Source organism: Poecilia latipinna, unplaced genomic scaffold, assembly GCF_001443285.1.
Source record: "Poecilia latipinna isolate Pla-1442-1.1 unplaced genomic scaffold, P_latipinna-1.0 Scaffold1, whole genome shotgun sequence".
Lineage (NCBI taxonomy): Eukaryota > Metazoa > Chordata > Actinopteri > Cyprinodontiformes > Poeciliidae > Poecilia > Poecilia latipinna.
The window spans coordinates 647,085-667,558 of record NW_015112617.1 but is presented as its reverse complement, the minus strand read 5'-3'; the positions used below and the strand labels follow the sequence as shown (position 1 = coordinate 667,558).

Here is a 20,474-nt window from a genome sequence, read left to right as displayed (position 1 = left end):
TTTCATCCCATCTTCTTTGTGTCAAAGGGATAGTTCAGTATTTTTTCAAGTGAAGATCTGTTAAAACCGTACAGGCTCGCGTCTTTCTGGCTATAAATAACTGTCTTAGAGGAGAAACCAACATTGGAGGTTCATCTTTATAAATTAGGTACATCACTGAAAAAATGTAATCCAACATAATATATTTTGATTAAACACACGCTCAGAGCTAATGAGGTATCAAAATTCTGTTTCTCGGAAATGCTCAATATTACATTAGGCCAATAAAAGAAGAGAAATGTTTTATTCTGAAATAATCAGCCTACTAAAAAATACTGTACTACTCGATGTGTGGGTGTTGCTCATTTTGCACGACTTACTTCATCGATGCAGCGTGGTACCGAGTCGATAAGCCTGTGGTTCTGTTTGGGAATCCAGGTTGCTCTGCAAACAGCCCTCAGGTCCTAAGCAGTGTTGGGTCTGGTGCCTCAGCTGCCTCTTGTTAATACTCCAAATACTCTATTAGGTTCAGCTCAGTTTGCTGGTCATTCAAGCACAATGGCATCATCATCATCATTAAAGCCAGTATCGGTATTTTGACACTGTGGGCAGGTGTGAAGTCCTGCTGGAAAATAAAATTGTTTCCATAAACGTCTTCATCAGAAAAATTCTGCAGAAATTCCTGATAGACGTAATGATGTTTAAAACATGGGTCCTTAAAGACGTAAGCAAGATGCCTCTAATGATAAACACAAGTTATGCCCCAAGGGCAGGTCTGTGTGTGGTGGGTCTTCAATCAGTGACACCAGCTGCAGTCCATGCTTGGTGAATCTCCTCCAGGCTATCCGTTCTAAACTGTAGTTACTGATGTAACTTTTTCCCTTCACTCAACTTTCCGTTTGTATGCTGGCATAGAAGCATTCTGAACAGGCATCTTATTCAGCAGCTAACTTTTGTTGCTCAGCTTTTATGTAGAGAATATCAGTGACTGTTACCTGGACAGCTGTCAAGTCAGCAGTCTTCATCATTATTAATGTGTAAGCTATAAAATTATGTTTCTCTAATAATTATTTTTACTTGTCTTGTGCAATAGTTTGACATAGTTTGAGCTTTCATTGGCAGCAAGCCATAATCTTCCAAATTAACAGAAAACACTTCAAATAAATCAAACCGTGTAATGAATCGATGAAAGTTTCACTTTTTGATTTGAATTACTGATATAAATCAACTTCCTAATGTGGGATATTATTAAAAAAAACAATAATATTTGGACCTTTACATGTAAATCCTTGAATAGCCCCTGGCAGTCATTCAGGGCTTCCTATGTGCTACTACAAAGCTCCGCCTATTTCACCAAAGCTCCACCTTGGAGGACCTGCACATGCAGAATGCTTTTTACACAGGAAGATTATTGATCATGTAGCACCTCCAACCTCTACTTCTAGTGTAAATATTCATCAGCTTCTCTCTGAATTACCACTTAAGATGTGAAAATTGTTCATAAAATAACGTTCCCATAAAGCACAGTTAAGTTTGAGTGAGGGGTTGCTTTAGGATGGCTGCTCTTTGGTCATGGCCTCCTCTTGGGCTGGCCAGTAGGGTCCAGCTAATATAAATTTATACAAATTATTAAAATAATACATTTAAGGTAAGATATAAAACTGCTTATTTTCCTTAACACAACTTCACATCAAGAATCCTGTACCATGTTCTATTATCTACATTTGTTGAATTTTTAGCTGTAATTTTCAGAACCTTAGATTTAAAAAAAAGGCTTTGTCAAACTATAGTTATCTATAAAATGCTGAGCTTTGCTTTGTTTGAATAAATCAGGAGGCATGGATTAGTAAACAATGCGATGTGAATGTGTTTGATTTACTCCTTAAAATGTGAATTTGCTTGATTTGTTTTCTCGTTCTCTCTTTCCTTCTTTCTTTGAGCGGGCTCGTCTGTCTGCTAACTTGATTGAACCTAAAGCAAGTGTCTGACACTCTTCCCTCTTAGTATGAGTGTGCTGTATCCCTTTCCCTGCGTTAATTCCAATTTAATTGCCAGTTGCCTCAAGGCACTTCAATAACAGTAACAAATGATTTGATTTAGTGGACCTCATCAGACTGCATTTTAAATGCGACACAGCAACCCCACTTGAATTCCAATGAAGTGCTGGCACAGTCCTCTGTTTACTAATGATCCTCTGCTGGAGATGTCTGATTGAATCTGAGTCAGGAGCAATGGGACCTGCTCACATTGTAAATGATCTGCAACCTGAGCAGACAGAGAAATAAGGACCTCATAATCTCACATTAAAGCATCGCTCTCCAGGACACGCACATTATGTCAATGCTGCCCATTAGTCCCGGTCTCTCCGGCTAGCCGCACGTGTGAGTTTGCGTCGGCGTGGACGCCAGAAAAGGGTTCAAGAGCTGGCGTCTGCTGCCACCCCCCGAACCCGGTAGATCGAGTGTCGACTGTATGACAGCCAATGGATCTTCTTCACGTAGCCATTTTGACTTGAACAACCCTGCCAGCGACTCCCCTATCTGTATTCCTCGCCACACTCCATGCAACAGGAAAGCAGCCCCAAAGAGATGCCAGGTCACACACAGGATTAAACTGGATTGTGTTTTTTCCTGCAGTCCTGCCTTTAATGGCTTGATATCGCTACTTAACATTCAGCACGGAGCACGTAGTGTAGGCATCATTTAGGGTGGAGCCACTATCAGCTGCTCTTTGAGCACAGAGACGGAGGACTTCACAGGCTGAAGCCGACTCCTGATGGGGGGAAAGAAGAGAATAATTAGACATCTAACACGCCAGGAAGGAGGAATGATTGTGTGATTGGCATGCCGTGTGCATTGTGTGGGGGGAAATTCTTAAAGAAAACAATCACTTTCATGGTTTAAAATAGCACATAAAGACTCGCAGCTGAAAGTGCCTCCGGGCTTTTAGGGGAGTTAGTTTAGGTAGAGGCGCTTGCTCTTTGAAAGAAGCTTTTCCCTCAGAGGACTTGCACAAAGTTGAAGTGACCCAGTTTCCCCACTTAAGGCCCTGTCTGTGTATGGTACTGAAATAACTGCGCGTCTGTGTCTTGTGCGTTCTCCAGGGACTGACATGGCGGTGTTCTGTCTGCTGTGTGCGAAGCGCTTCCAGACCCAGAAGGCCCTGCAGCAGCACATGGAGGTCCACGCAGGGATGCACAGCTACATCTGCAGCCACTGTGAGCGCCCCTTCCCCAGCCACACCACCCTCAAAAGGCACTTGCGCTCCCACACAGGTAAGGAGTCATTTTAGCTTTTATCAAATAGAAAAAAAAAAAAAAAAACTGTCCAAACTAACCAGGCTCTATGTGAAAAAGTAATCTCTATAATACAATGAATATATACAGTAATCATAAATTAAATATATAAATCACTTTCTTTTTCAAAAGCTGAGTCAATATTAGCCACAAGATCGTATTACCTTCAGGCCTGCACACTACAGAAATCCTTTGGCCAGGATTTGCCTAACATCAATAAGCTAAACGATTTATAAAAATAACGCATTATGTCTCAATCTAAACAAATTTAAGAACAGAAGAGAAAGTTATTGGCATTTGTCTGAAAAAGGCTAATGAAGACATTTCCAAGGCTTTGAGATCGTCTTACCACAGCTGGAGTGATCATGTACCACTGGGGAAAAACGGTGGCGATCCACTATGCTAACCAATTATGGCCGACCTACCAGAATCATTCAAAGAATCCATCAATGACCAGAATCCATTAAGTTGACTAACTTAAGACATCACTAGATGTCTGAGAACTTCAGACATCACTTGACTAACTTAGACTCAGTGTTCAAAATCCAATAAGATGAGCAGGAGTCTCATCTTATTGGATGAGACTCCTGCTCATCCAATAAGCATACAAAAATCTCTTTTCAGAAACCACTGCTGACCAAAAGCGGCACAGAGGCCTGGCCCATTTCATATTTACATTAAAAACATCCTATTCCTCAGGTTAATGATGATCTCAAAGATTATGTAAAAAGAAAATTCAGTTGATTTCTGAGACAAACTGCACTTTTTAGAAGATGTACATCCCAGTAAATCTTCCTTAAAACCAACAGCATTTTATAAAAAAATATATTGACAGTCATATAAGATTGTGTTTGTCATATTTGAAGCTTCTTGTCCTCAGAAGAAGAATAAAGATGACTTGGTACAATTTGTTAAATCTAGAATTCAGCTCTCTACCATAAGAAGAGATAATCAGACATCAGTTTGTGAATTAAAGCTCAAAGACACTTGAGTTATGCAGCAGGTAAACAATCCAAAGCACTGAATGGTTCAGTCGAAACCAAACTTTGACAGCGGTTGAAATGCTATGACAAGACTTTAAATAGGCCGTCCTTGAGAACCTGCATCACGGTCAACTTAAAGTAGTTTTGTAAAAAAGAGCAATCGTTCCGTCAAGTGTGGCACAACTAGCTGTTAGTACTGGGCCAGGTTACCATTTCACTTAGCGTCAAGCTTGTTTGGACAGCATTTTTCTCTTAAGAACTGATCACCATTTGAATTTTAGCACAGTACGCAGCACTGCTGGCTTGCAACGTAAAGGTCTGAAATCCTGACTGGGAGTTTTCTACATGCCCATCCTTTGGATGTGTGGACCGTCTCTGGGTACTCCCTCCCACAGTCCAACAACATGCATGTTTGGTTAATTGGTTGCTATAAATTACCCTTAGTTGTGTGTGTGCATGGCTGTTTGTCCTGTGGTGGGCTGGCGACCTGTCCAGCCTCTGACCCGACTATCACTGGAAGCAGGCCGCGGTCCCTTGAGCGGCTGTAGAAGGCTGAATAACTGGATGAAGGGAGAAATACTTTTTCACAGCACTGTATGTTGAAAAGAGATGAAGAGCTGTGTTATTTCTGTATATAGGTTAATTTCCTCAGGTTATTGGCTGTAAGGTTTTTAGTCAATTTGCACGCATCCTCTCCCACTCTTCCTTCTCGCTCTCTATAGGATGACTCACCTCTCCGATGACAGCACTGTACCTTTATGGCCGGTGCGTATTTTTGGGCAATCTCATCCTGTTTATATTTCGGGTTCTTAGACAGCCTTTGGGGCCTCTGCAATTCATGGCTGTCACTTCTTGTGTGGTTCACGGAAAATGATAGAGGAAACCCAAATAAATATTGAAGGAAAAGCAAATGGAAATGACTTGTCTCTGTGTGCTGCTGAGGGTGAGTCTCGGTGCCGCGGGAGACGGGGAGATATTTACTGAAAAGATGTCCCCTTTTCTTCTCCTACCTTAAATAACACTACCAGCTGTCAGGACGGCTTGATGTCTAGACGGGAGAAATACATAATTGATGTGAAGAGACAGAAGTGAAGGGAGTTTTGGCCATGGCGCCGTATCTTGTTTGTATGCCATTCTGCTTGGAAGTAACATTTTGTAAATGTCATCTGCTCCACAGTGGGGTGGGGGATTGGGGAGAATCGGCCTGTAATGAGGAGAGCAATGTATCCTCTGACTTGGCTGTTGCTGTGGACACTGAGATAATGAGGCACATAGGTCATTGGAGATGAGTCAAACCCTCAGCCTAGGAGAGAAATAGATTAACTACAGTATAGGGAACAGAACAGCACATGCCCGGAGGACTTTTATTAGCTGTTAGCATACAGCCAAGAGGAGTGTCCTCGTGTCAAAACATTAGCAACGTCTGAAAGCACGCCGTTTCCCTAATGGCCGTATCCAGACAGGCCTGTGTCAGTATCTGACCTACGCCGTTTCGCCTGCGCCGCGACATGCAGTGCCAGCGACAAAGTTGTTCTGTGATGCTTCTTGTAACGGCAGCTCGCGTGTGTTACGTGACTGTGCTCCTAGGCGATCACCCGTTTGAGTGTGAATTCTGCGGGAGCTGCTTCAGAGACGACGGCACGCTCAGGGGCCATAAACGCATCCACACGGGGGAGAAGCCCTACGAGTGCAATGGCTGCGGCAAGAGGTTCAGCCTGAAACACCAGCTGGAGACGCACTACCGGGTTCACACAGGTGAGACGCTGGAAGTCGTACACCGACACAGTGCATTGCAACGTTATTCATGCCCCTTCATGTTTCATCTGAATACTGTTGGGATTTTATGCGGTAGACCAACACAAAGCAGTGCATGTTGTTGATGGAATCATCAACTTTGCCTTTTGGCTTTTCTCTCTAGGGTTTGCTACAGTGAGTCATCTGTCTCCGTCTGACCCCATCTTTCACAGTGTAGTTGATGGAACATGATTTTCAAAATTGAAAAATGTCCTTACAATGATCTGAAAAAAATTAAGCATGTTTTTAGTCCGTCCTTATATTGTAGAAGTAACTCCAGGGCCACACAAAGAAACACAGGACAGCTACACCTGCTACACCTTCTGGTGTTGGTCTCTACAAAACTCAGTGACAATTTTTCTACGCAAAATAGCTCAAGTGGAGCCAGATTTGATTGACTAAAAACTTTTAGAATTATGTTCTAAAAGTTTTTAAAGATTTTAATTTGATTTATGCCTGGACTTTGACTAGACCAGAAGGTAAGAATCATTCTCAGCCTCTAATCTTCTAGAACCTCTTACAGGATTATTTCTGGGCTGAAATATAATTACTTTAATCTTACTCCTGGTATAATATGACCAGTTTTCCTCCCTCTGCTCTGTAGTGGCAGCATTGTGCTGCATATCTGTGCATCACAGAGGCGATGGTGTGTTGAGCAGTGGTAGCTTTCTGCTGCAAACGACATTCTCCAGCTGGTTTAAAGGGCCTTTTGGTTGATCTCTGCTCCATGTTCTCTTTTATCACAATGTTTGATCCTTCATAACCATCTTAGGCCTTTGTGGAGCAACCGAGATAAAAGTAAACACAGGTTTACTTTTAAAATTTAGCCGCATTAAATTTTATTTTTGTGTATTTTCAGTGGTAAATTTTTGAATGAATGAATTGTGGTTCCACTTCACAATCATGTGGTACATTATTTTGGTTTATCACATAAAATCCTAATAAAATCCATTGAAGCTTGTGGATGTGATGTGAGAATAGAGAAAAATATGAAGGTGTTTGAAGATTTAATGTAAGGCCCTGCACCTTTCATGTACCACTTACCAAGGCCAGAAAAAATGGATTCTTTTCATTAACACACGTTCTCCATTCAGTCAGCCGACTTAAAGAAACCGTACAGCAACACACACACACACACACACACACACACACACACACACACACACACACACACACACACACAATCCTTCAAACTACCATCTTATTTATCTATTAGCAAAATAACCATGTGAGACTGAATAGTCATTTTCCTTCTTGTCTGATCAGGCTGTTCCAGTCACATGAATCTGTGCAAAAGTGACCAAAGTTTTAGATTTTCCTTTGATTCTGAACTGGACATTAAAAAAATGATAGAAAGAATACAAGAGTAAATATTTGTTCATTTGTTTCAAGCAAAGAGCTTGATGAGATGATTTAATCCAACAAGTTTTCAGTTTCAATTTTATTCCTTAGGTGTAGCTGCTGCTGCTCAAGTCTGACACCCAGTGGTTTGCTTTGGTTCCATAATGTGCCGCTCAGTATACATTGGCTATGATTTATACACAAAGTTCCTACAACTTTTGTCATTTTCCAGACTTCCAAGTTAAGTTTTCAGTCATTTAAATGCAGAAAAGTTCAAAATGCATTTAAAGCTGATATTGGCTGGAAAAGGTAGACACTGCAGATGAAAAGTCTGGAAAGTTAACTGCAGATTCCCTTTTAGAAATTAATATACGTTTCTTCTAAAACCATGGTGGTCAAGTTTGTTTGAATTGTCTTGTTGCTTAAATGTGCTTTGCATGACAAGGTTCCTATGCAGTCTGGAATAATATGAGATGCCATGATGGTGCTCAAGCTATGGTACAAGTACCCTGGTGGCCCTTGGTCTGCCTTTAGTGGTACTCAATAACTTTAGCCTAATTATTTGCAAGGTAAACTGCCCATTTATGAAAAATAATACTCCAGACTTTTCAAGGTTCCAATACATACATCATGTGTTTTTTTAACGGAGTTCCATCAAAAACAAGGAAGGAAAAAGGATACACAAAATAGAATGAATTATTAAGAGAAACCTGGACAGAGAGATGGAAGAAGAGGAGAGAAACAGAGGGAACAGGAATGAAGTAACAAACGGGAGTAAAGAAGTCGGGTCATAAGAGGAAAGAAAAGAAGAACACAAGAGTGGAAGGAAGGAACGATACAAGGAAAGAAGGATGGACAAGAGGGAGAAAGGAAGCAAGGAGAGAAAAGTAAACACAGAGTGGACATGGGGAAGAAAGGAGGAAACAAGGAAGATGTAAGGAAGACAAAACAGAAGAACACAAAGAAAGAATGGGAAAGACAACATTTAGTCTGTGGGACAAGGATAAAATATGGAAATAATCACTTTATATTCTCTACATTATTTTTTCCGCATTTATACAAACCAGCAAAATGCTGAAAACAATTTCCACATTTTTCCAGACAGCAGTCTAGAAAAATGTCAGTGAGCTACAACATCAAATCATCATCAAAAATCCAGCTACAGACTCATTTTAATCCTCCGTTTGTTTGTTTGTTTTTGGTCTTTTTTTAGGTGAGAAGCCATTTGAGTGCAAGCTTTGCCACCAGCGCTCCAGAGACTACTCGGCCATGATCAAGCACCTGCGTACGCACAACGGAGCCTCTCCGTACCAGTGCACCATCTGCCAGGACTTCTGCCCGAGCCTGGCCGCCATGCAGAAGCACATGAAGGGCCACAAGCCCGAGGATGTGCCGACTGACTGGAGGATAGAGAAGACGTACCTGTATGTCTGCTACGTCTGAGCAGGACTCGGACGCCAGGCGCAAAAACCGTCACGACTGGGTGAAAACTGGGGCTGCTGGGTTTAATGCTGAACTGTTAAAAAGTATTCTGCTGTTTTAGGGCAAAGTGTCCCTTAGAGATAGAAAAGAAGAAAAAGTTTTTTTGGGGGGTTGTTTTGTAACCCGACAGCAAGACGTACAAAGCAGAATTACAGAAGTGTTTACAAAGTAAAGCTGCAGCTAATGATTACTTTTATTAGCAGTCGAATTATTCCGAATATGAAGAATGCTGTAAAGTAGAGACAACGTGGCAATGACATTCTAAATAAATAAGAGAGTCAAATCCAAAGAGATTTACTTAGCCTTTCTCTAAATCTCAAACTCTGACATTTCGAGGAGCAGGGAGCGCGCTTGTCCTTGTAATTAGAAAAGCTGCTGACAGATTCCTGATGATTTAACTGTTCGAGTCCTCACACACACACACACACACACGCACACACACACGTCCCTCCGTGCACACAGTTTGGATATCATGTCTTGAGAATCTATTGTGGTGACAACATCAACACCACAGTGACTGACCGCTGACCTGCAGCAGCCGCAGGATTTGAGCGACTGTCGTCTTCAGTTGTGCCGTGGATGTTAAAAATATACCCTTAAAAGCTCCATTTGCTAAACTTTGCAACTTCTCTCTCCTAATTTCCTCTGACTTAGCTTTGTTTCCCTGCTGGGTTTTCAGTTTGAAGTCAAGTTTTTTTCTTTTCTGCATGTTCACTTTTTTTTTTCTTTACTTGAACGGCTGACCTCATGAGCTTGATCTCTTTAATTGCCTTGTCTTCTTATGCAGTCAGCGTTGATTTGGAGGCGACTCGCTCGCAAATCTGAGTTGCTTCCGTGAAAGGTTTATTGCCATTTATATGTTGTTTATGTTACCAAATATATGTGCTGGTTTTCATCACATGGTCTGTGTCTGTAGGGATGTTTCCTCGTAGAGCAAGCTTTACCTCCTCACTAGAGACGCACCGAGAGACTGGCACCGGGCACATTTCAGCTGGATTGGCCCCGACCAGTGATGGTCCGCATAAAGTTAAACTGTCTTCAGAACAGGTTGCTATAGCAGCACCAATCTTCACAGTAGATCCTGTTATGAAGGGAAGAAGCCTTAAAGTTAGGCATGTCCAGTGTTAGTGAAGTGACTAAGAATAAAATCAGGGGAGGCAGAGAGATGTAAAAAGCTATTTAAAAGGAAACTATTTAACAATTTGCTGCAACAAAGTGAGAGAGAGCAAAACTTGACGCAGATAATAGTAAGGCTGAACAGAGACCAGCAAATCAACTTTTTTTTTTTTGCATTTTCTGTTTTGAGTATCCATTCTTGTAAAGTATCGAATCTATAAAACATGCTTCTTAATATATACACATTTTTTTATGTGTACAACTAGCACAAACGTTTTCTGTCAATTTTTCTCTTGGGACCTCCAGACCAGCAGGGGTCCCCTTGGAAATTACTAAGTGTGCTTCTTCTACCATCCCTTGTATTACAGAACTAAAATCCTCTTTTATTACGTCGTTTCTCACCCATTGGGTTGCAAAGCAGCAATAAATTCCTTTGTTGTAATCTTCTAAGTTGGAAACTTTACATTGTATGACTGTAACTTAACATATCTGATGATAAAGGCAAACATTTTGTTTCATTGTAGGTATCCATGTAGTGCTTGCGAGTTAAAAACTAAAAAAACACCTGAGAATATTATGAACACATTCCGAGAATATGGTTTCAATAGACTTGGAAAGTATGCTCCAGTGTGGCCTGAATAGTCCAGGGTGGAGGGAATAATCAGAGCACCCGATGGAGAACTGCAGAGTGCATGTCGGGGTCACGGCTTTGGTTCCCCTGTAGTTCTATGTGCACCGAATTGGTGAATAGCACAGATACACTGAAATGTACTCACAAATTAGATTTTTTGTCCAAATAAAGCTAAAATATATTTCCCCCTAATTATTTTAAAATTTTCTTTCAAAAGGTCGACCTTTTCTATTTTGAATTCCATAATTATTCATGTCCGTTCCCATGAAAATCCTGTTATATTGCATGGAAATTTTCCAACTAAGAACATTTCTGGAATTTTGCTACCCTGCTCACACGCACGCACACACACACACACACACACACCTGCACGCGCACGTACACACTGCGAGGTCACCTTTGCTCCTAATGTTTAAAACAATACATGACCTTGCATGGCAAGAAATCTAAAATATTATTCAGAATATTGTTCTTATTTCTTCTAAGTTCTCAAAGAGAAATTAAAATCAGTCAAACTCTGCATCAGGAGGGCAAAGCTTTACAAAAACAAAACAAAAAAAAACAGATGGGTTACTGATGGCATGATTCCAATCGGTGCGTCTCTATCGCTTACTGGTTTTTAATTTCCACTGCAAATCATTTTTCAGCAAGATTCATTTAAAAAAAAAAACAATTTCCATGGTCAAACGTGTATAAAAAAAAATGTGACAAGCCTCTGCAAGGCTTTTAAGTGTTTATTTTTTAAATCATCGCTTCTACATAGATGTCTTATAAAAATCACAGAAACAGAATTTTCTATTAGAAAAGATAAAAAAAAACAAACATGGAAATAAGTAGTGTTTTTATAAAACGAGCAGAAAATTCTGACATCCGACTCCTATGAGGTGCAGGTCGTCGTTGGTCGTAGTGTAGCTGTAAACGTACTGTCATGGTATGTGATTCCCCCTGTGTGAGCCCGACGCCGGCTTCTTAGATTTGAACATGTCGTTTTTTTTTTTTTTTTTTTGTATTATGGTAATTTGCTATTTGTTTACATTCAGTATGATTTGAGAGACATCTTAATGTTTGTGTGTGTGTTTTGTTTTGTTTTTGTATGAGTTTGATTAAGACCCCTCCCTCGTGCCTCTTTTATAAGTAGAGCATAAATGTGCTTGAGTACATGGGTCTGTGCTGTCGATTGGTGTTTTCTGGGTGTTTGTTTATTGTTACTAAAACTAAAGATAGACTGCCATGTAGATCCACTTTGTCTGAACATTGCAAATGAAAGCAACATACTGTGATAGTGGCTGATAATCTGATGCAAGGCCTGAGCAACTTTTTATGGGGAAAAAAGAAAAAAAAAGAAATAATAAATAAAAAGAGAAGCGGCGCGGCGCGGCTCAAGCCGTTCCCTTCAGAGTGACAATGGACTGACATCTCTGGACGATGAGCGAAATCTTGGCGTCTGCAGGCATTACCGAAGCCTCTCTAAGTAGCCAACAACACTCAGTGCCATGAAAACCCACAGTCACTGTATCTATTCTACATGAACATGCACTATAAATGGATTTCCTCGGTGGACCAAAAGAAATAGAGCACTTTTGTTTGAAAAGGGTTTTTTTTTTCTTTGATCTTTGTATGTTGTGATAATGCAGCTGTCTTTTATTTGATGTGTCCTAGAAGGATGTGATTAGCATTGTTTAGATTATGTCACTGTCTGTCTACCTCAGGACCAGATCAAAGCTCGAGCTGGTATCCAATCAGGGTTGTTCTTCTTGCCATGTGTGCAGTAAAGAAAAAGAAAAAAAAAAAATGGGGAAAAAGAAATAAAAAAATCAGAAAAATCCCTCTTCATTACAGCTTTGTAACACAGTGTGTGCAAATGTTTTCTCAGTGTGGATTCAGGCACAACTCTGTATGCGTCAGTGTTCAGTGGCATGGTTTAAAAAAAGAATAAAACGATTTACTATTTTATGCACCTCGTCTCGGTTTCCTGCTGTTGCTTCTGTCTGCTTTCGGAGCTTTTATTTGATCCTCTCCGCACCAAACATGCACGTTATTTACACCTGCCTGACATGTTCTAAATATGTGACATCTTTTTATCGGCGTCCTATAGAACTGCCACAGAAAACAGAATCTATAATATGTTTAGACTTTTTAAGAAATCAAATGATAGTTTGCTCAAGTTTGTACTTCTAACCACTTGAAGCTGGCAGCAGCTAAAGATTTTCCCTGCCATTTTTTTATACAACTAATTTATTCAGTTCACTTGAAGCCATTCCAGCAGTTTCTATATTCTAATTATTTCAGCTGTTCCTGTTATTTCTGCCAGTGAAAATAGGCAAGAGACTAACAAGCGTAGACTTTGGATATAGTACCCCATAATAAAAGCACTCTCCTGTAAGGGGGAAAAAAATACTTAAACCCCACACAACTACACTTTTATTGCCAGCCAATAAACATATCTAAAAAGGTTTGTGGGGCTGTTGTTTTTTCGTTTATAATCACATTTTTTTTATTATTATTTTAAGAAGTTGTTTCAACAATACAAAAGTCTCTGGCTCTCCAGACATTTGCCCTTTAAATGATTCTAACTGGAGCCCAACAGATATAATATCAGTAATTAATCCTTATCAATAGTTGGATGGGAAACTGTGCAGAACAGCACAGTCTTGTGTTTCTGGAGGTTATATTCTCTGATTTTACTCTGCACATTTAAGGAGTCAGTCAAACATAAACTGCACAGTTTGATTACACATGCATAGTTGGCACATAAATTGTGTCCAAGAGATTTTTTTTTTTTTTAGATTTTGCATTTTGCTTAAAAGTTCAAACTCTGTGCAGTCTGCTGCTGCAGAGTGAGCACTCTGTTGATTGGCGTCATCTTTCTTGGGTATATTTTGCAGTTGGAACTGTAAATAGTTACAAGGCTTTTTATTTTTAGAGAAATGTCTGAAGTGGTAGAAGTTAGATGAAATTGTTTCAGAAATAACTGGGGTAAAAACTCCAGAGCTTTCCATGGGAGCAACACTGAGCAGTTAACTGGAACGCACAAAATGTTATTTTATTTGCTAACCGAGTGAGTTTTAATCTCTACTTTCCCATGGAGCATAAAGGTTTTTAAAGCTTTTAATTTTTCAAAACATCTAGCCAAATTAATTAAAAATATACTTTGTTTAGTGATCTTATTCCTTAAACCTAAATACTGTAGAACTCTAGTTCCAGCCTTGTGTTGTAATGCAGGACGTTACATAATGTGTTGGAAGCAGTAAGAGTGGCAGAGATTTTATATTAAATTGTTTCTTAATTCAGGATTTTTCCCTACTGTAATCAGTAGGGAAAAATCCTGAATTCAGATTAACATGTTGGATTTTTTCCGCCTCATTTTTCAGTGAGATACAATATGATTCATTTACTTCCAGTATTTATCAGGGTTGTCAATAAATATGGCATCCTATGTTCTAAAAATAATCAAATTGCAGGGAAATTTATCATATCACTTTATTTATTTATTTCCTTTCAGTTTGTTGTTTTTTTCTCCTGTAATGATTGAAGTATTCTTCTGCTCATTTTTTATTTGTTTAGTTTCTCCAGCATTAAACATGTATAAAGCGTTACCAGTTGACAGTTTGCTTGTCCAAGTGATTGAAAAATGCATAAACGATGGTAACCTAAAGGTAGAGACATTTGAAAAATCAAAGCAACGCCTCACATCTGAAGCTGCAGGCAGAAAAGGGCCAGAAAAAAAAAAATATTCTCATCAAGTGTCAGTCTTCTGTATCTGCACCAACACTTTACCTTGTGGATAACCTCAACAAACATATGAAAACATCTGTTATGTGTTAAGGTCTTAGCCAAAGGCTATTTTAATTATGGATTTTGATTAAGTTATGGATTGATGAAATTTTGGGCCTTGGAGCTAAACATAATCATTTCTGAAAGTCTTTCTGAGTTGAAACAATTACTCTTTTTTCCCCCCTCCACTCGATTAATTGAACTTTTGTGCAGACCCAGAGTGAAAGAACAGTAAGAGAACTATTTACAAAAACAGAACTAAATACAGGAGTTTGGTGTATTAAAAATATATTTAAAATTGCATGTTGATTTAAACAAAAGGTCAATTTAAGATGAGAAAAGCTAATGAATACAGGGTAATGTTGACATTGGCAGCTTTAGGTTTTTTTATAATCATTCCCCTTCTTTTTTTAGTGTCTCCACTAAAACTGCCTCTCAAAGAGATGCAATGTTATAGTGGCTTTAATATTTAATTCATTGTCACTGTTTTGCTCTCGTATCATGTTGTTCTTCCTTTCACATTTTCATTTCACTAAAATCCAGTTTAATTCACTCAACTCAGTTGCATCATCTCAACAAAGTCAATGTAAACACGCCCAGTAAACAATCTGAACAAATACAGATTTATATTAGTCAAAGTATTTGCTAAATACAAGCTAAACTCCAACTAGTTATACATGCAGGGAGCAGAAAATACAAAAGAAAGTTCCTGGAGCGTCTGAAAGGCTCGTTTCTTTGATATCTTAGACGGGCGGCGTCCTTGGATCAGGTTCAGATGTTCCACCACAAGCGGACATTTTGAAGATTGTACACCACCTGAAGCAAATGTAGCCGTCCTCAGACTTTTATCCCCATTTCCCTGCAAATGAATCACCACTGAGCTGGACGGAGCTGAAGCACTTCACCCTTAAAAGCTCTTCAATTATATGTTTAGGATTGTTGCTCCTCTGAATGATTTGCAGCGTTCTGCTCAGTCTACCAGCACAACATGCTTCTGTTATGCCATCCTCAGGTTTCCTCAATTATTCTGACACCACATTTTAGCTTCTACCTGCATGTTTGTTCCCATATTTTATTGTCATTAATTCAGTTTTGATTAGAAGCATTTTATTGAATTCAGTGGACTGCTCATTGCTAGCCAAGCTCTCCACACTCCCACACCACTCTTGTTTTTATTTTAAAATATTTGATTTATGTTCAAACAAATAAATTCCCTTAGCATCAAGCTTTGGACACTGTGACATTATCATAAAAATGTTAATAAAACAAACATGACTGACAGATTGGGTGCATATGGCAACAGAACTACATCAATGCCACAATGTTCTGCAGAATCCAAATGATTAAATGTATTAAATGTTCTATTATCTACCTCTAATCTATACTTATCAGGCAAAAACAATAAAAGTGCATTTAAGTATAAAATACAGCATCAGAGTAAATGATTTTTTTTCTCCCCAAATAGGCATTAAAACGAATATTTGCTGAAGGACTGACAACTCTTTGCAACATCTGTAAAGGAAAACAATAATATACATTTATCTACAACTGGTCAGCAAAATATGATGAGAGATTTAAAAGGGATGGGAAGGTTATAGGTTCGATTCCAGCTTCCTCCTGCCTCATGTTGATGTGCCCCTGGGCAAAGCACTTAACCCCAAATTGCCTACCAATCTGCATATCGGTGTATAAATGTGTGAACGTTTGTGAGTGCGAATAGGTGAATGTGACTCTAGTGCAAAGCGCTTTGAGTGGTCAAAATGATTGGATGAAGCGCCTTATAAGTTCAGCCCATTTACCATTTAAAAACTTCTATTATAAGCGTAATAATTCACAGCTCTTCTTCAGAGTATTCATATAGTTTCCACAACAGAACTTATCAAAACATTTTAAGCCTAGTCTTAATACTGTATTCTTACGGTTTTTAAACTGGAATAACAATTTCCATTAAAATGCAGTGAAACTGCAGCATATCTGAACCGGCTCAGCTTTGGTTCTGCTGTCCTTTTCGGCTCCGCAGGCCGGGCTGCAGGAACTGCCTCCATCTGTCCAGATTGTTCCAGATCTGCCTGAAGCTCTTAAAGAGACAAAGTCAATTACTGTCGCAAGGGGAATATCATTCAATAATTAAGTGGCCTTCAAAATTAATTCTAGGACCCAGGTAATTTATTAATAAATTTATGTTTTTTTTCTGTAAAAAAGGAAGTATGTAGAGGAAATGTATTAACATGAGGTTTAATAATTCTTCGTTTGATGGCTAGCATTCATTTTATCCAAGCTTTTAAGAATTTGATTAATCTGCCTTACCCAGTTTAGTTGCAGGACTCAAAACTCAAACAGCCTTGTTGACCTGAGCGTATCTAACCTTCCCCAGATCTCATCATCTAAGATCCAAGCAGAAAGGAGTCGTGCGATTCTGACCGTGCGATAAGACAGAATCACTTCCAGCTCAGGCACGGGCCCCGCTCTCGGGCCGGAGCCACTCGGAGTCTGCGTGGGAGCCACTTCTAATGTAATCTCCTCTGTTTAATTAGAGCCAGCATGGTGGGCAGCTAAAGCAAACCACATTACTCACCATCTGCTAAGAGCGCCGCTGCTCTTACCCACACTCACTATCATTAGCTGCTACAAGACAAGATACAAACACGTACATGACAGCCGTTTATTCATCCTGCCAGCGCCGACGCGGACGCAGCCGCACGCCATTTAGAGGCCCTCTCCTGCTGAGACCTGTCACAAACCACTGCCCTGTGATTAATGTATGTTGCACAACAAAGCATCTAAATGAGAGTAGTCATCAGAGTTTAACCACCAGAGCTGCAATCTGCTCTACAAAACACACTCCAGCATTTTTAACAACAAACTATCCTCCAACAACTATTATTACTGATTCTACACATGGAAATGCAGAAAATGTTGATGTTCACATCAGCTGTTTTTTTGACAAGATTATACGTTTAAACATGAACACAGTCCTTCATATCCACCACAAGAGGGCAGCATGTTACAGCAGATAGCTGCTCCTGAGTTTGTGTGTGTTACATGGACGGCTCACATTCAGCACATGATGCAGTGTTGGTGTGTGATGCTAACGACTCACATAGCTCCGCCATGTCATCCTGTAAAGGTCAGTTCAGCCACTTCTGAACCTAATATGCAGCCTTAAGACTTTTCACCCCACAGAGCAGCACAATGCTGCAGGATGTCCTGCAGACACAACGGCTTTGTCCAATAATAATATCACTGATAATGTACTTTAACCAGGAATAGTTATTCTTTACCTACTTGTTTGCGCTGCATTTTGTGGATTAGGCATTTTTAATTACTTTGTTTTATGTATTGTATTGATTTATATGCCTTTCATTACATGTGTTTTCTTTATAGCTGCATTTTTTTATGTTAAGCTTTGGGCCAGACAAAACCAATACAGGAGAGACGATACTAAATATCATAATAACCTGGAAGATAAGCAAGACAGCTCTTCCTAATTAAAGAAGTTTTCCAAACACATGATAAAACTGCATCATTATTTAGATTTTTGACTTTTATCTTCTAGAATTTTTAGGTTTTTTTTAATGTCAAATTAGATAAATTCATAAAAGAAAAATAAATTCAATAATAATGACATCAGTTGTCACTAGAGGTGGGCGATATGGACTTTGACATTTATCATGATATTTTGTGGTATAATTATGATACTGAGAGAAGTGATAAACAGGTCATTACTTTTTTTGATAACTGTATGGCTGTGAATGAGCTAACTTAAAACTATGATTTATATCACAAGACTGTAAACATTTAGTCATATTTTAGAATTTACTTATTGATGCTCTGATGGAACAAACTGTGGACAAAATTGTAAAAATGAATATTTCCAATAATACTGTTAATTTTGGTTTCTTTTAAAAAGAAATATTAACTCTGACTTATCAAGACAACACTAAATCAAAAATTCTTATAAGAAATTTTTCACAATAACTGATAAATGCCAACACCTAATAATCACCAAATGCATTAAGACAGAATTTGAATAAAAAATAAACAATCTTCAAATCTTCATTACAGTCTGAAGGCTCAAGCTTCATACTGTAAGCAGGGCCCGACTTCACACAGATTATGTGGATTTCTCATAAGAAAATATTCATTGTTTGATGTTTATGGTCCCGTTTACTGAAAGCTATATTTGGTGTGAGCTGACTAAAACGATGGGATTTTTATCGACCTGCCTGCTGAATGACTGACCCTCCAGTCAAGAATTATTTCCACATCAGTCTGAAGGATTCCTAAAAATAGATTCTACTTATGAGACTCAGAATAAATGTGCTCGACTGTCCAACCACTCTTCACTAAAACACAATGATAATAAGGCATAGCAGGTTTTCACAACAAGGACAGCAATGTTTTGGTTTTAGTTAATAGTTAATAGTGAGACCAAGAAGAGAATGATGATTTTGGCAAATAAGAAAGAATGAGATCATGAGACATTTTCATATGGTAAACAATGCATCCACATTTCTATACAGAGCAACACTGGAAGAACACAAAACATGTTTTATTTTGCAATAGGTTTGAAAAAGCATAGCATTATAACAATGCCCAGACGGCTAGGTATTAAAGTATTTAAATATTTAATTTAAAGCCAATTTTTATCATTTCACACAGCAATATCATGTAAAGATGCACAAAGGCGTTTATAGATTTGGACCAAAGCTTCATCAGTGACAATAGTGGAGATGAGACTAAACTGATCTGCAAATAAAAGGAAAGATTCAACATTAATTCAAAAGAGTGAAGAAAAGTCAAAATGAAAATGATGAAAGGTGCAAAACCCATTCATTTGAGTTCTCATGGCTGCATTCAAGTCAGAGGAATGAATTACCTTGTTAAGGCTGCTTATTCACAGTGATTGTTAGAAAAGGTCACAAGATGCAAATTTAGAAAACTGACTACTTGTACCTTTGATAATCAGCAGCTGCGCCTCCTCTAAACAGCCACCTAGCATGCTGAAAATTAAAATAATTAATGTCTACAAATTAAAGAAAGCTTTACCAAGCACATAGATTCAGATAACTGTTTGCAATTTCATTAGGAAATGGCAGCAAATGCAGACGGTGAAGGTCATGTTGAGGTCAGGGGAGAGCAGGAAAACTTAGATCACAAGAGAAACACCAAAACCTTCTGGTGGATGTTTACAAGATCAACCATTCATAGACAAATGGCCTGATAAAGCTTTAAGAAAAACAAGCTGCTGATTAATCATGTTAAAGCTGCATAAGTTATTACTAGAGGGAAATTAAAAACTGCATCTTTTTTTTTTCTTTTAACCCAGAAGTCATGTAATTTTTCACAACTGTTCATTTCCAGTTCTGTACAAACTTATATTTATATTCCTTCTGATGTTCAGAACTGAGAAATTAGATACGTAGATAGAAGCAAATAATGTAGTCAAAAGTTGAGGCAGAGAGAAAACATTATATGCTGAACAGAAATCCATAAAATTATGGCTAAACAAAAAGAGACTTGGAATAAAGCCTCAAGCTTCAATCTATGTTATATGGCTGACATAAGCATACAAGAAGGAAGAAGTCATAAGAAATACTATTTGAGAGGCAGGAGGAGAAATGCGTTTTCATAGTGAAGAAACTTTATGCTTACAAACAACTACTGGTCACTGTGTTGGTCTGGCTACTGAAGCCCTGCTGCAATTACAGATCTGCAAAATGTGGCATGAACTGTTGTTTCCTGTGGGAGTCCAGAACTATTTGATAATCCCAAAACAAAAAGTGATGAATGTTTTTGGGTGGATTTAGAGTAGTCTGCCCTTAAATCTCAACAATTTGTGTAAGGAAAATTCTGAGAAAAATCTGTGTTTTCACTTGATAAGTGATTATATTTATGTTGAAAAGACCAAAGATATTTCTATTTGCACTTTCTGGTTCTGTACAACAGGTCATCTTCCATATATGATATTTCAGAGGGACATCGCTCCACAGGAGTTTATGTCAAAGCGCATTTAGGAATTACGCATCATTTTTGAAAAACAATGTAAAGGAAAACCCATAGTTTATACAAGTTTCAT

At 38.8% G+C, this 20,474-nt stretch overlaps 1 protein-coding gene across 1 annotated transcript in view; it reads left to right on the top strand.

Moving 5' to 3' along the window:
- The window catches only part of zbtb16b (zinc finger and BTB domain containing 16b), a 32,881-nt gene extending 20,454 nt beyond the window's left edge, over positions 1–12,427 (top strand). The window contains exons 5-7 of the mRNA XM_015035840.1: positions 3,083–3,253; positions 5,845–6,012; positions 8,606–12,427. Coding sequence (XP_014891326.1) covers positions 3,083–3,253; positions 5,845–6,012; positions 8,606–8,835 — 569 coding nt within the window. The 3' untranslated portion in view covers positions 8,836–12,427. The remainder of the gene's footprint in view (positions 1–3,082; positions 3,254–5,844; positions 6,013–8,605) is intronic.
- The last annotated feature ends 8,047 nt before the right edge of the window (positions 12,428–20,474 follow it).